Source organism: Cetorhinus maximus, chromosome 6 (genome assembly GCF_964194155.1).
Source record: "Cetorhinus maximus chromosome 6, sCetMax3.hap1.1, whole genome shotgun sequence".
Classification (NCBI taxonomy): domain Eukaryota; kingdom Metazoa; phylum Chordata; class Chondrichthyes; order Lamniformes; family Cetorhinidae; genus Cetorhinus; species Cetorhinus maximus.
In genome coordinates, this window is record NC_135884.1 from 21776355 (window position 1) to 21789383 (window position 13029).

A 13029-nucleotide genomic window follows, 5' to 3' on the forward strand; every position below is an offset into this window, starting at 1 on the left:
AGTACAAACACAGGAAAATAATTCACGATACCTTCAACCCATATTGTTACAGACACATTCAAATTTGGAAAAATAAAACAATTTACCATTCTATCTTATATTCTAATATTCGGGGTAAGTATGCGGTACATGTGAACCAATGGACGACCTCTGGTCAGATACACCACACTCCAACGTAAATGACAGTTGCAATCAAAGCAGATTTGATGGATTTCTCAACAACCTATCCAGACGCTTGTTACACTGTGAGCTAACTGGTCTCACTGAAACTTTGTCTTTTTCACAAGAGTTTCTAATTTTTGCGTTTGAAGAACTCTTCTTGGAATTTTCTCCAAACGTTGCTCCAACTCGGGCAGCTTCAACCATGATTCACCTCCGGGGTTTCAATCTTGCCTTCTGAGATTCGTTTTCTCTGGATCTCCACATACAATCAAGCTTCACCCTCCAAGCACACTTTCAGACGTTTGGCCGTGGTTCTTTTTACCTCTGCGCACAGCCGATTCCTGGCCTAAAGAGCGGTTAAAAAAAGGCTAACTGTGCATGTGTGGCCCTTTTCCAGCTGCAGATGCGGAGAAGGCCCGCTGGGAACTGCAGTGCCTGGCCTCGGAACAACCGATCTTCGACTGCCGATTAAGTTATCGGAGTTCGTTACACCAGTGGTAAAGCCCCAGGAAACGAAGGCTTTTCACCTGAAATCATCAAAAGTGGAAAACAAGCACTGCTGCAGCATCTCCATGAATCATTGTGTCTCTGCTGGCAGGAAAGATTTGTGCCTCATGACTTGTGGTGCAAAAATCACCTTGTACAAAAACAAAGCGGATTGCAGTGACTGCATTAATTACTGAGGCATCTCCTTGTTAGGTGTTGTGGGGGAGGTGTTTGCTCGTGTTGCTCTGACCAGATTGCGGATCCTGGCATCACACACTTACCCTGAGTCTCAGTGCGGCTTCACGGCTGGCAGATTGACAGTTGACTTGATTTTCTCACTTTGGCAGTTACAGAAGAAGTGCTGCGAACAGCACAAACCACTCGACATTGCTCTCATAGACCTCACCAAGGTCTTTGACCTTGTCAGCAGAGGCAGACTCTTTAAACTGCTGTGGAAAATAGGCTGGACTCCTGGGCATCATTTCTTCTTTCCACGAGAACATGGACAGTTTCGTGAGTTACAATAAAGCATCATTGGAGGCTTTCAAGATCAGCAATGGGGTAAAACAGAGCTGCGTTCTTGCGCCAACTTTCTTTGGCATATTTTTCTCCATGCTGCTATTGTACACTTTCAGTGATTCAAATGAGGGGTCTGCCTGCATGCCAGAGCCGACGGCAAGCTGTTCAACTTGGCAAGACTGCACGCCAAGACCAAAGTGTGTAATGTCCTCGTTCATGAGTTGCGGTTTGCTGATGATGCCACGCTGATATTCCATACTGAAGTTCACTTGCAACAGCTTGTAGATCAGTTCTCCTGGGCCTGCAAGGAGTTTGGCCTGACAATCAGCATCAGGAAGACCAAAGTTATGGGCCAGGATTTCGAGACTCCACCTTCCATCAACATTGACAATCTCACTCTGGAGGTCTTTGACAGCTTCACATGGCACGGATCAACAATTACCAGCAGCCTGTGCCTGATGCTGAAATCAACACCAGGATTGCCAAGGCTGCAGCTGTCATATCAAATTTGAGGAGTTGAGTGTGGACCAACAGCAAACTAACTGAAAATACAAAGCTCCATGTGTACCAGGCTTGTGTTCTCAACACCAGCCTTTACAGTAGTGAGGCATGGATGGCTTATGCAAGCCAAGCAAATCGGTTGAACAGCTTCCACCACTGTTGCCTTAGACGAATATTTCTTCAGATATCTCCTGGCAAGACAGTGCTGAAATAGCATGTTTGCCCTTTTGACTCAGCGGTAATTCTGTTGGCTGGGTCATGTGAGCCGAATGGATGAAGTCCATATCCCCAAAGACATGCTGTACGGCGATTTTTTAAAAAAAATACTGCTGGAAATCTGAAATAAAAACAGAAAATGCTGGAAAAACTCAACAGGTCTGACAGCATCTGTGGAGAGGGAAACAGAGGTTGACAGCATCTGTGGACAGCATCTCTCCGCAGACGCTCTATGGTGAGCTTGCTATCGGCATGAGACCAACAGATCGCCCACGTCTGCGATATAAGGATATCTGCCAGCGAGACTTAAGTTGACCAGGATTAGAATTGATAATAGGAAGTCCTCTCTGCTGACTGGCGTGCCTGGAGGCAAGCAACCAGGAAGGGCGTGGAAGAAGCAAAGGACAAAAGAAATGACCAGATGCTGGAAAAGAGAGTGCGGCAGAAGGAAAAACATCAGCCGACCTCGGGCCTACGCTGTTCATCTGTGCCAGCTGTGGAAGGGATTGCCATTCACGAATCTGCCTCTACAGCCACAACAGACGACGTTCAATACAGAGGTGCACCTTGGGTGCAGTCCATTGTCTCCTGAGACAGATGGATGCCAATATATATATAATACTGACCATGGAAGAACAAAATTAGCAGCAGCAGAGAGCAATTAAAAAAAAAGCTTGGTTTCTGGTAGTTGGTGATTCCAGATTCCTGGGTTTAAGGAAAGCAATTACTGATCAAAATGTGCACTTTTGTTAACTTGTTTGGTGCTGTTTTCTTATTGTTGATGGATAGTTTTCCATACCTGTCTAGTGAATTAAATACTTTTAGGTTCACCCTCCTTTGGACACCAACAGGATTCTTAAACCAATTAGAATGAATAGTTAAGAGTGATTTTAACTAACCGTGACTATTTTTTGCACAGTGGATGTTTTTGAAGTGTAACAACTGCTTTTTGTATGAGTGCATATGTATATGAAATATGTGCAAGATTTTTATATATTGGTAATATTAAAAGTCTTGTGAATGGTGTGTACTTGTGTACATGCTAGGTGTACTATCTGTGTCCTGATTTTTAAATTACACTTTTTATGTTAGCATTTGTAATGATAAAACACTATCAATATTTTTCTGGTCATCAGGCAGCCTGGTATGTAGGTTCCCTGCCATCAGTCTGGAACACTGTTTATAAAGTAGTTGCAGTCAGCAGACTTTGCCCACAGGTTCCCTGCTGGCAATAGTATTTAACATTTTAATTGGTCATTAATCTGCTGGTTCCCCATAGGGAGCAGTGTTTAATCCATTACCTGACCTCACCAGGTTTCTGGCCATCAGCTGGGTTTAACATTTAAAAAATTTTTTTTGGCAATCATCTGCCTTTGCCTTTTTTTAGTGCCAATGCAGTCAGTTGCAGCCTGAGTGAATTAGTCTTGCTCCCAATGTTTATAGTTCTTTTTAGTCCCATTCATGGTGCTTCATAGAAGTAAAACTATAGACCTTCACAGCACAGAAAGAAGCTGTTTGGGTCCCTATGTTTGTGCTAGCAATCCAAAATTAGCATTAGCCTCTACATATATTTTATCACTCCCTGTTTCAAATATATATGCACTTTTCCCTTAAAAGATGCCTCAGCAGCACATTACATAATTTTTTCCCTCATCTTTGTCATTGCACTCTTAATGATAATTAGAAATTGGCAACTTCTTGTCATTAACTCTTCAGCCAGAGAAAGTAGTATTTTCCAATTCACTGTTAAAATGCTTGATAATTTTCAATACCTCTGTTAATTTCTTTGGCCTTCTTGGCACCAGTAGAAATAGTACAGTCTCTCCGATCTCTCCTCTTACCTGTAGTTTCTCATTTTTTATATCATCTGGAAGAATATAAGCTGTTTACATAGATAATGTCCTTCCTATTTTTTTTTGTTGAGTCTTTAAATTCCTTCACCATCCTTTGAAATATCACCTTATGAATATAACTTTTTTGACTCAAAGTGAAAGCTTTGACAAATTAATATTTTAGTGCTCGGATAAAATTTGTCAGTTGGGAGGTCGGGGAAGATGACAAAGATTAACTGAGGAACACAAGAAAAGGAAATTTGTGCATGTTAGCATTTTTAAACCTAATTCTAATTTGAACAATAGATTTGAAAAATACAATAGTATTATCTATTTTTCCTTAAAAAATGTAGCTGTTCCAAATAATAATGAATCTACATTTTTTTAATTATATCATGGATAGAACAATGCTCAGCAACAAAAGTGGGAAACATGAAGTATTTCAGAGTAGTGTTCTATGTACTTGCAGAACAGCTTGTTCTGAGAAAACTTCCAGCTGTATTTATTTGTGTGGGTGAATGTGCCTGTTCCAGATTTGACATATGTTTTTGTCTGGCAGCTCACTAGTATTCTGGGAGGGAACTGAGGAAGTGATAGATTAGAAGGGGAAGTGATAGTATTCCAGAAATATGCTTTGACGTAATAAGACCTCTGTTTCAAGCGCCTGGTATGTAAGATACCAGCTGATCATCGCTAGCTTACCCAGGGAGCAGGGCCAAGTTTACATTCTTGTATATAATTATAACTGAGATGGTCCTTCCTTTCCAAGGTTGTTGTTAACTAAGACCTTTTTAGTTTCATGCTGGTGACATTTTGCAGCTGCTTTTCCATATATGCACTTGTTTGAATGAAGATGGTGATGGGTTAATTCAGTGAAAGAAAGTTTAAGGTAAGAATTTTCCCCCTGTCGGTGGGGGGGGGGGAAGTGCAGGAGCGGGGGCGGGCGTGCCTCCGATCGGCCTCCCAACCGGGGGGGGCACCGCCATTTTACATGGGCGGGCCAATTAAGGCCTGCCCAGCGTGACGCCCGCCAGGAAGCGCTAAGCGCTCCCTGTGCGGGCGGGAGGGGATTCCCTCAGCCGGCAGTGCGCTCTTTTGTGCATGTGCGCGAAAGAGTGCACTGATCTCCCTGAGGCTAAGTGCTGCCTCAGGGAGATCGACTTTAGAGTTAAAACTTCTAACATAAATGTTTAAAAAATTTCCCTGACATGTCCCTCATGTGACACTGCCACATGAGTTGGGACATGTCCATCACTTAAACTCAAACCTTTATTTAAAATTTAAAAACCCCCATGAAACCGCATCCCGCCCGTGGATGAGGTTTCATGCTTTTTCTGAAGCCCACCAGGGCTCACGGCCTGCCCGCCAACCCTAAGGTTGGATGGGCAGGTCCATTAATTAGGTTAATGACGTTTTAAATGATCTCAATAGGCTGTTGACAGGTCGGCGGGCACACAGCTGATTCGGCTGCGCCCCCGCCGCCCTGAAAATGGAGATGATGTGGGGTGACGTCGGGAGTTCCACCCAACGTCATCCCGTGTCATTTTACATGTTGGCGAGCGGGCCCCACCCCCTGCTCGTCGACCTAAAGATCCTGCCCCTAAAGGTTTCCTGTCTGTTTAACACTTGATCATTTTAATTCTGCTTCAAGCTAACAGCACATAATTTGTTTTATTTCAGTAATTACTAGGTGACTTGCATTAGCATAATTATTCATATATTATATACAAAGAGGGCATTCCCATGACTGACCTGTGAAAGTTCTGTCTGAAGTATGAAAGATCCAAAGCTTATGGGTGCATTGAGGGCAGAAAAGTTGTTTTTCTGGATGAGTGAGTACTTAGTCACTGGTGAGATGGCCTGTTTATTCTCTCAGTTTGCATGGTGGTGGGACATTGTGTTGCTTTGTATTCATTCGCTAACCATGCCCTACACGGAATAGCAGTTGCTTCACATACATTCCTCAAAAAACACACTTGTATGAAATGATTGATCATAAACCATAGACCAAACCAAATGATTGTAAAAGCATTTTACCTTTGTAATGTTTTAATGTACAATTTAAATTAGGAAATACCAAGTCTTATTAATTTATATTATTTTTCTCTGTCTTTTCTCTTGACCCTCCAAATAGAATACCTTATTAGTTATTACATAGCTGCGAGGCGAGTATTATAATTGCTTGATTCATGTGTCACTGCTCAAGTCACATGCCACTGGTTTTCAAATAGTTCCAAAATATTTTATGTGGCACATTTGGAGAACATGTTCCATAAAAAAATTGAAAGTAGTCATGTCAGAAGAATTTGAAACTGTTGAAAAGCTTAATCGGTATGTTTAATAATTATATCAATACAAACAGTATGATTAAGTGTTTAATTAATCAATGAAGAAAATGAACTCAAGTCTTTAATGACTTATAATATTGGTACAGTTCTGAATTTTGCTAGCAAGATATGATCTGCCTTACTAGTTCAAATGTTAACAGCTAACAAGTTGTTAACAAATGTTAATGCTTACATGTGCTATTTTAGTTAGGTTGCTCAATGGGTAATTGTGATGATTTAAGACCATTCTATTTTGCCTAGTGAAAAGTCTCGGTGTACAAAATTCTTAAGGCTGACTTTTATGGTTTGCCTGCCAGCTGCACGTATTAGGAAACCTCAGGTGTATGTCCATGATTTTGTATCTATTAATTCTAATGGACGAAGAAGTTCTGGCAGCATGACCACGTTTCCTGATGTGCACCACCAGTCTCAGAAAATTATTTCTTTAACATCCATTTTAATAAGACTTGGAGTTATCTTAGTAAGCTGTGCAACTGGAAATATTGGGATGATAGCTTTCAGTTTGAGAGATTTCAATTGGCACATATATTGTCTATCCATTATATCGTTAAGTGACCAGATATTAGCATTTTTTTGCTACAGTCAACAGTGCAAGTTGTTTAGTTTGTGAGAAAGTTAAGACTTAGAAAATTGCGCAATTTTTTTTTGTGTGTTTCTATTCAAAATTTAGAACTCTTCTAAAGTATTTTGGTGATTTGGAGGTAATCTAGACAGTTACATTTCCTGTGCTAGATATGGAAGTAGTCAGTTTTGTAAATGAAGAATTGCATTGTAGGTCTGTTGCATCAAAAGTAGGACTGACAAGCACCCACCCAAAAACAGTCACTCATTCACACTCTCACACATGCACACATGATTGGTCATGGAAGATGTATTTGATTTAATCTTCAACCACAACCAAGCTCTAAAAGCTATTAAAATATATTGTACTGAGCTAATAATTGATGGCATATTGTAATTAGAGTAGCCTTAATAGAGGTAGCACTCATCACATTTTTGTATTATGGAACACGTTTTCGAACCATTTCCAAAATGGGCTTTTGGAAAATTTCAGAAAGGCTCAAAGTTTTTGTCCTTGAATAAAATGCAAGTCCATGAAGAGGTGGTAATACGTTAAAGTAGATGGAAGTTGTTATATTAGAATGATTTCAAATTTGAAAATTCAGTGCGCTATTTCTAACAATTAAAAACAATTTTGTACCTTTTTAAAAGGTATGCAGTGAGATTGATCTTCCTCTCCTGTTTTTGATCAGGAGTAATTAGTAGAGAGTGCACCTGAAGTACATGCCACTCTTGAGCGCCTGATCTTCCTGTTAAAGTTTGTTATAGTGAAGCGGACTCACAGTGGGAGCACTCTCACGTGCAGCAGAACAACCCAAAGGAAGTTCTGGCATGTATGGATCCTAAAGACAGCAGCAATCCTTCAAGGGCATGGTTATTGAAAGTTCCAGGAAGATAAATTGCAGGACAGTTTATGGGGGGGAATTTTTGTCTTGCAAATATCTGAGTAAGGATGGCACATCTCAAATTCACTTGTACATGCCAGAAATTCTAAGTTGCCTGTTAATGGCCTTCATCTCTATGCTGTTCCTTGTGAATGTGCTTGTGTTTCTGGGCCATTGCTAGGATGGCAAAAGGAGGCCTCATGCCTCAGTTCTATGTCTAGGAGGGAGTTGGTAAGAGAGCAGTGCCATAGTGTTAAGCAGTAAGTGGAGAACCAGAGAAAGTGAGTGTGGATGCAAAGGATGATGGTGAAGTAATAGGAGGAGAGTGCAAGTTTGACCCTGAGATTATTTGTTCTATACAAGATTGCACGGAGTAGATGTGTGGGCAGGTGAAGAGGGATTTTTGCTTGTTGGTAGGAAGCTGATGTGGCTGAGGAGAAGGCCTGATGAATTTATTCAGCAGTTGTAAAAGATGTGGTTGTTTTGCCTCATTTACCTCCAAATAAGCCATATTGCAAAAAGCTGGGAGGGGTGGCATTGTGCTGAATTTGGACTCCATCACTGTGTAAAAGATGAACAACATTTGGTAACAATTAGTGAAGGGACAGAACCATTTTTTATTGTTAATGTCAATGTCAATGTCAGCCTGCCTTTAAGAAAGATAGCACCTACGCAGCAGATTATGAGGCAGTAGCACTGGATTTTTATGGGGTCATTTTATCTCTGATCTACACCTAGTACAATTGGAGAAATCTGTGTTCAAAGCTTTCTGACATTAAATTGCGTACATTTACATTGTATAATCAGGTTCTGACACCCACAGTGTAATTTTGATAAAATTTGGGAGCAGAATAAGAGCATAGGATTAGGTTTCACTGTTTAGGAGCAGGGCAGAGGAAACTCCGCCATTATGTAAGCGATTTCAGTGTTACACGTTTATCAACTGTACACGTTAGTGGTCAGATTTACTCTGGGTATTTTCCTTAGTGCAGTGTGGATGAAAAGTAATTATGTTCAATTCCTTGTTTTTTGTTTGAAGGGTCCAGCTACTTGTGTAGTTTTTTCCAGTGCCGGGGACTTCTTTGCTTCAGGTGGCTCAGATGAACAGGTGGGTATCTATTGCGTTTCTTCTTTGTACCTTTGTGGTTGAAGTGCTGTCATTTAAAATGTCCCAATAAACTTTTCTTGTATTTAGATGTAATTTTGCTTTAGATTTTTAAAGCATTATTGGGAGTTCTGTGTTTTGTGAAAAAGACTTTAGTTGCAGTTTATTCTTTTGTAAAAACGAGTAAATTTTTTGCACTATTGCTACACTCTCCTAACTTGAGATGGATAACACGTCAGCTCGGTACTTCCAATATCCTCCAGTGGACTTGTATCTAAGCGAATGCAAAAATCTTACCACTTCAGGCAATTATTTTTTCTCCATTTATTACACCATTCAGCTCTCCTATACTAAAGAAACAAATTTGTGCAAGTACATTGTCATGAGTACTGGTTGTCCAATAGTCCTCTTCCCTCTGTGGCTATTATTTGAGCCCAAGCATTGAGATTTGACATTCTATTTCATAGAATTCTAGAATAAGAACAGCACAGAAGAAGGCCGTTCGACCCATTGTGTCTGTAAGAGCAACTCAGTTAGTCCAAAGATCTTGCCTTGCCTTCCTACCCACCACCTCGACTCCATAGCCCTGCAATTTTTTTCTCTTCAGATAATAATCCAATTCCCTTTTGAAAGCCATGATTGAATCTGTCACCACTGTGGTCTCAAACAGTGCATTCCAGATCCTAACCGCTTGCTGCATAAAAAGATTTTCCTCATGTCGGCCTCTGGTTTTTTTCCAATTACTTTAAAATGCAGTCCTTTGGTTCTCAATGCTTTTGCGAATGAGATAGTTTCTTCCTATCAACTCTCTCCAGACCCTCATGATTTTGAACATCTCTATCAAACCTCCTCTTAAGTTTCTCTTCTCTAAGAAGAACATCCTGAGCTTTTCCAGTCTATCGGTGTAACTGAGCTTTTCCAGTCTATCAGTGTAACTGAAGTCTCTCAGGTCCGGAAACATTCTCATAAATCTTTACTGCACCCTCTCCAATGCCTTCCTAAAGTCCAGAATTCATATTTCAGTTGAGGCCGAACTAAAGTTTTATAAAGGTTCACTATAATTTTTTTGCTTTTGTACTCTATGCCTCTACTTACAAAGCCCAGCATTCCATATGCCTTAATAACAGCTTTGTCAACATGCCGTGCCACCTTCAACGATTTGTGCACGTATACAAAGTTCCTCTGCTTCTGAAACCCATTTAGGATTGTATTCTTTATTTCATATTGCCTTTCCTCATTCTTCCTAGTGAAATATAGCTTCACTCTTCTCTACATTAAATTTCATCATGTCCGCCCATTCCACCAACCTGTCTATGGCCTCTTGAAGTCGATGATTATCCTCCTCACAGTTCACAATGTCTCCAAGTTTTGTGGCATCTGCAAATTTTGAAATTGTGCCCTGCACACCCAAGTCTATGTCTTTAATATAGATCAAGAAAAGCAGTAATAGCTTTTAGCAACCTAATAGCAACGCCTGGGGAGCTCCACTATATGCCGTCATCCAGTCCAAAAAACAACTGTTCTTTGCTTCCTGTCACTGAGCCATTCCCTCTGCCTCCATGCTCCCATTGTCCCTTTTATTCCATGGACTTCAACAGTGCTGACAAACCTGTTATGTGGCACTTCATCAAACACCTTGCAGAAGTCCATGTACACTATGTCAATTGCATTATCCTCATCAATCCTCTCTGTTATCTCATCAAAAAACTCAATCAAATTAGTTAAACACAAATCTATTCTAGCTTTCCCTAATTAATCCACATTTTTCCAAGTGACTGTTAGTTTTGTCCTAGAATATTGTTTTTAAAAGTGTTTCTAAAAGCTTTTCCATGAGGGAGGTTAACTTACTGACCTGCGTTTACTGGGTTTATCCTTACACCCTTTTCTGGAAAAGGGTGTAATGTTACAATTTTCTCTCCTCTGTCACCACCTCTGTATCTTAGGAGAATTGGAAGATTATGGCCAGTACCTGTGCAATTTCCACCCTACTTTCTCTTTTCTGCTCTTATTTCTTTTTTCACTTCCTCTCTGAACTTTCTATATTCAGCCTGATTCTCACTTGTATTATCAATTTGACATCTGACATGCACATTTAAATGTTTTATCTTACCCTCTATCTCTTTCGTCATGCAGGGAGCTCTGGTTTTGCTTGTCCTACCTTCCTCCCTCATGGGAATAAACCTCTTTAAAGTCAGCCCATTGTTCATTTACGGTTTTGCCCTCAGGTCTTTGCTTCCAATTTAGGCCAGATCCATTAGAACGTAAGAAATGGGAGCTTAGCCCCTTGAGCCTGCTGCACCATTCAATATGATCATGGTTGACCTGATTGTGGCCTTAACTTCACTTTCCTGCCAACTCCCTCATAACCCTTGACTTTCTCGTAGATCAAAAATCTATCTAACTCAGCTTTGAATATATTCAATGACCTAGTCTCCACTACTTTTTGAGGTAGAGAATTCTAAAATTAAGTTTATTTGAGAGAAGAAATTCCTTCTCATCTCTGTTCATTCTCACCCCATTGAAATTGGCCCTACCACAATTGATTCATTTTACTCTGGGATGCCCCTTATCCTTTTCCACAGGTAATCTGAACCTTATGACAATATGGTCGCTGTCCCCTAAATGTTCCCCTACTGGCATGTAATTCACTTGACTCACCTCATTCCCCAGAATCAGATCCAGCAGTGCCTCCTTCTTGTTGGACTGGAAACATATTGTTGTAGAAAATTCTCCTGAACACTCTCTAGAAACTCTTCCCCACCCTTTCCCTTTATACTATTACTATCCTAGTCTATATTAGAATAATTTAAGTCCCCCATTATAATGATTCTATAATTCTTGCAACTCTCATAGTTTCCTTGCAGATTTGTTCCTCTATCTCTTTCCCACTAGATGGTGGCCTATAGCATACACCCAGCAGTGTAATGGTATCTCTATCGTTTCTTCCCTGTAACCAAATAGATTCTGTCCTTGACCGCTTGAAGACATCCCCTCTCTCCAGCATAGTAGTGTTCTCCTTAATTAATGTTGACATCTCCCTCTTTCCATCCCTGTCCTTTCTGAGACCTCATATTCAGGAATGATTAGTATCTAAACCTGCCCTTTTTTGAGCCAGGTCTCTGATATTGCTACATCATATTCCCATGTGGCTATCTGCGCTTACAGTTCACCAACCTCATTTACCATACTTTACATATTCACATGCATGCACAGTAAACCTAATGTTACTACATATAAACAAGCTGTCAAACTGGGGATTTTCTTGGTCCATGTAGTTCATCCTCAAGCCAAGTTGTTTATAGACTCACTGAACTATTGCAAGCCTAACTTTGAATATTGTAACATAATTCCATTGACTATTTTTTCTTCAACATGTTTTGAAACTTTACCTAATACCTAAGCTTCTAATCTATTCCAATCTGTAAAGACTGATGTGTTCACAAGTTACACATTTTTTCTGTCATGCGATTTTTAAAAAATTGTCAATATGAGAAAGATGCTAAATTCGTGACTTGAGGAAAGGTTAGAAAAGCATTATTATCAAAATATATTAAGCTTTTTTGGAAAAGTATGCTGGAATATTTGACTTACTACCACTAATTAGTTTTTGGTCCAGAATCAATTTGTTTCATAAAATGAGCTATTTATAAGAGTATTTCAGCCATAATTTCAACATTTCTTGGAAATTACTCAGTTGTTTTTACTGCATATATACTGGCCAATATGAGCAAGCAGCATTATTCCAGTAAATAGGCTAGCTTGGACCCAAGAATCTCACCCTGAAAGAATTTTCTGTGTAGCAGTTGAGCATAACATACATTCTGTGTCACAGTTAAAAATTATGTAGCCTTATGGTATGCTTCTACATTTTAAGAGTTGTGTAATGTGGAATTCTAACTTTAAAAGATTGTGACTCATTTGCTATTACAAGACTTCAGCAAAATTATTTGGTTATAGGTCAGTCTCCCATGGCGAGGTGAGGCAAGACAGTTTAGTCTTCAGGTTAATGGAATATGAAGTGGTGAATAATTGGATCAGCACCGGAGAAGACTATGACGCTGGAGGCTAGAAGCAGTCAGAGGTGGAATTTAGAGCAGGATTAGACTTGAGGCTGGGTGGTTGGTAGGGGATAGTAAGAAGTCAGGACACTGAGATACCCAAGAATGGAGAAAAAACTTTAAAAAGATCTTACATTTGTATAATGTTCAAGATATCCCCACAGTGTCCCAAGCAACTTTACTGCCAGTGAAGTCCTTTTGAAGTTTAGCAAGTATTGTAATCTTGGTAAATGTGGTGGCCATTTTATACACAAGGTCCCACAAATGCAATAAATTAAATCACCAAATATTCTGACTTTGTTGTTTGAGGGGAAATATTGGCCAGAAAACTGGGAGAACTCTCCTGCTTTTCTTCAA

General features: G+C 40.0%; 1 protein-coding gene across 4 annotated transcripts in view; it reads left to right on the top strand.

Moving 5' to 3' along the window:
* LOC144681626 (POC1 centriolar protein homolog A-like) overlaps positions 1–13029 on the top strand; it is a 142870-nt gene that overhangs the window by 44665 nt on the left and 85176 nt on the right. For all 4 annotated transcript variants that reach the window (XR_013576812.1, XM_078543401.1, XM_078543402.1 and 1 more), the window contains exon 8: positions 8549–8617. Coding sequence is in view for 3 of the 4 variants with exons in the window: in XM_078543401.1 (XP_078399527.1) it covers positions 8549–8617 (69 nt within the window). In the remaining variant the exon portion in view is untranslated. The remainder of the gene's footprint in view (positions 1–8548; positions 8618–13029) is intronic.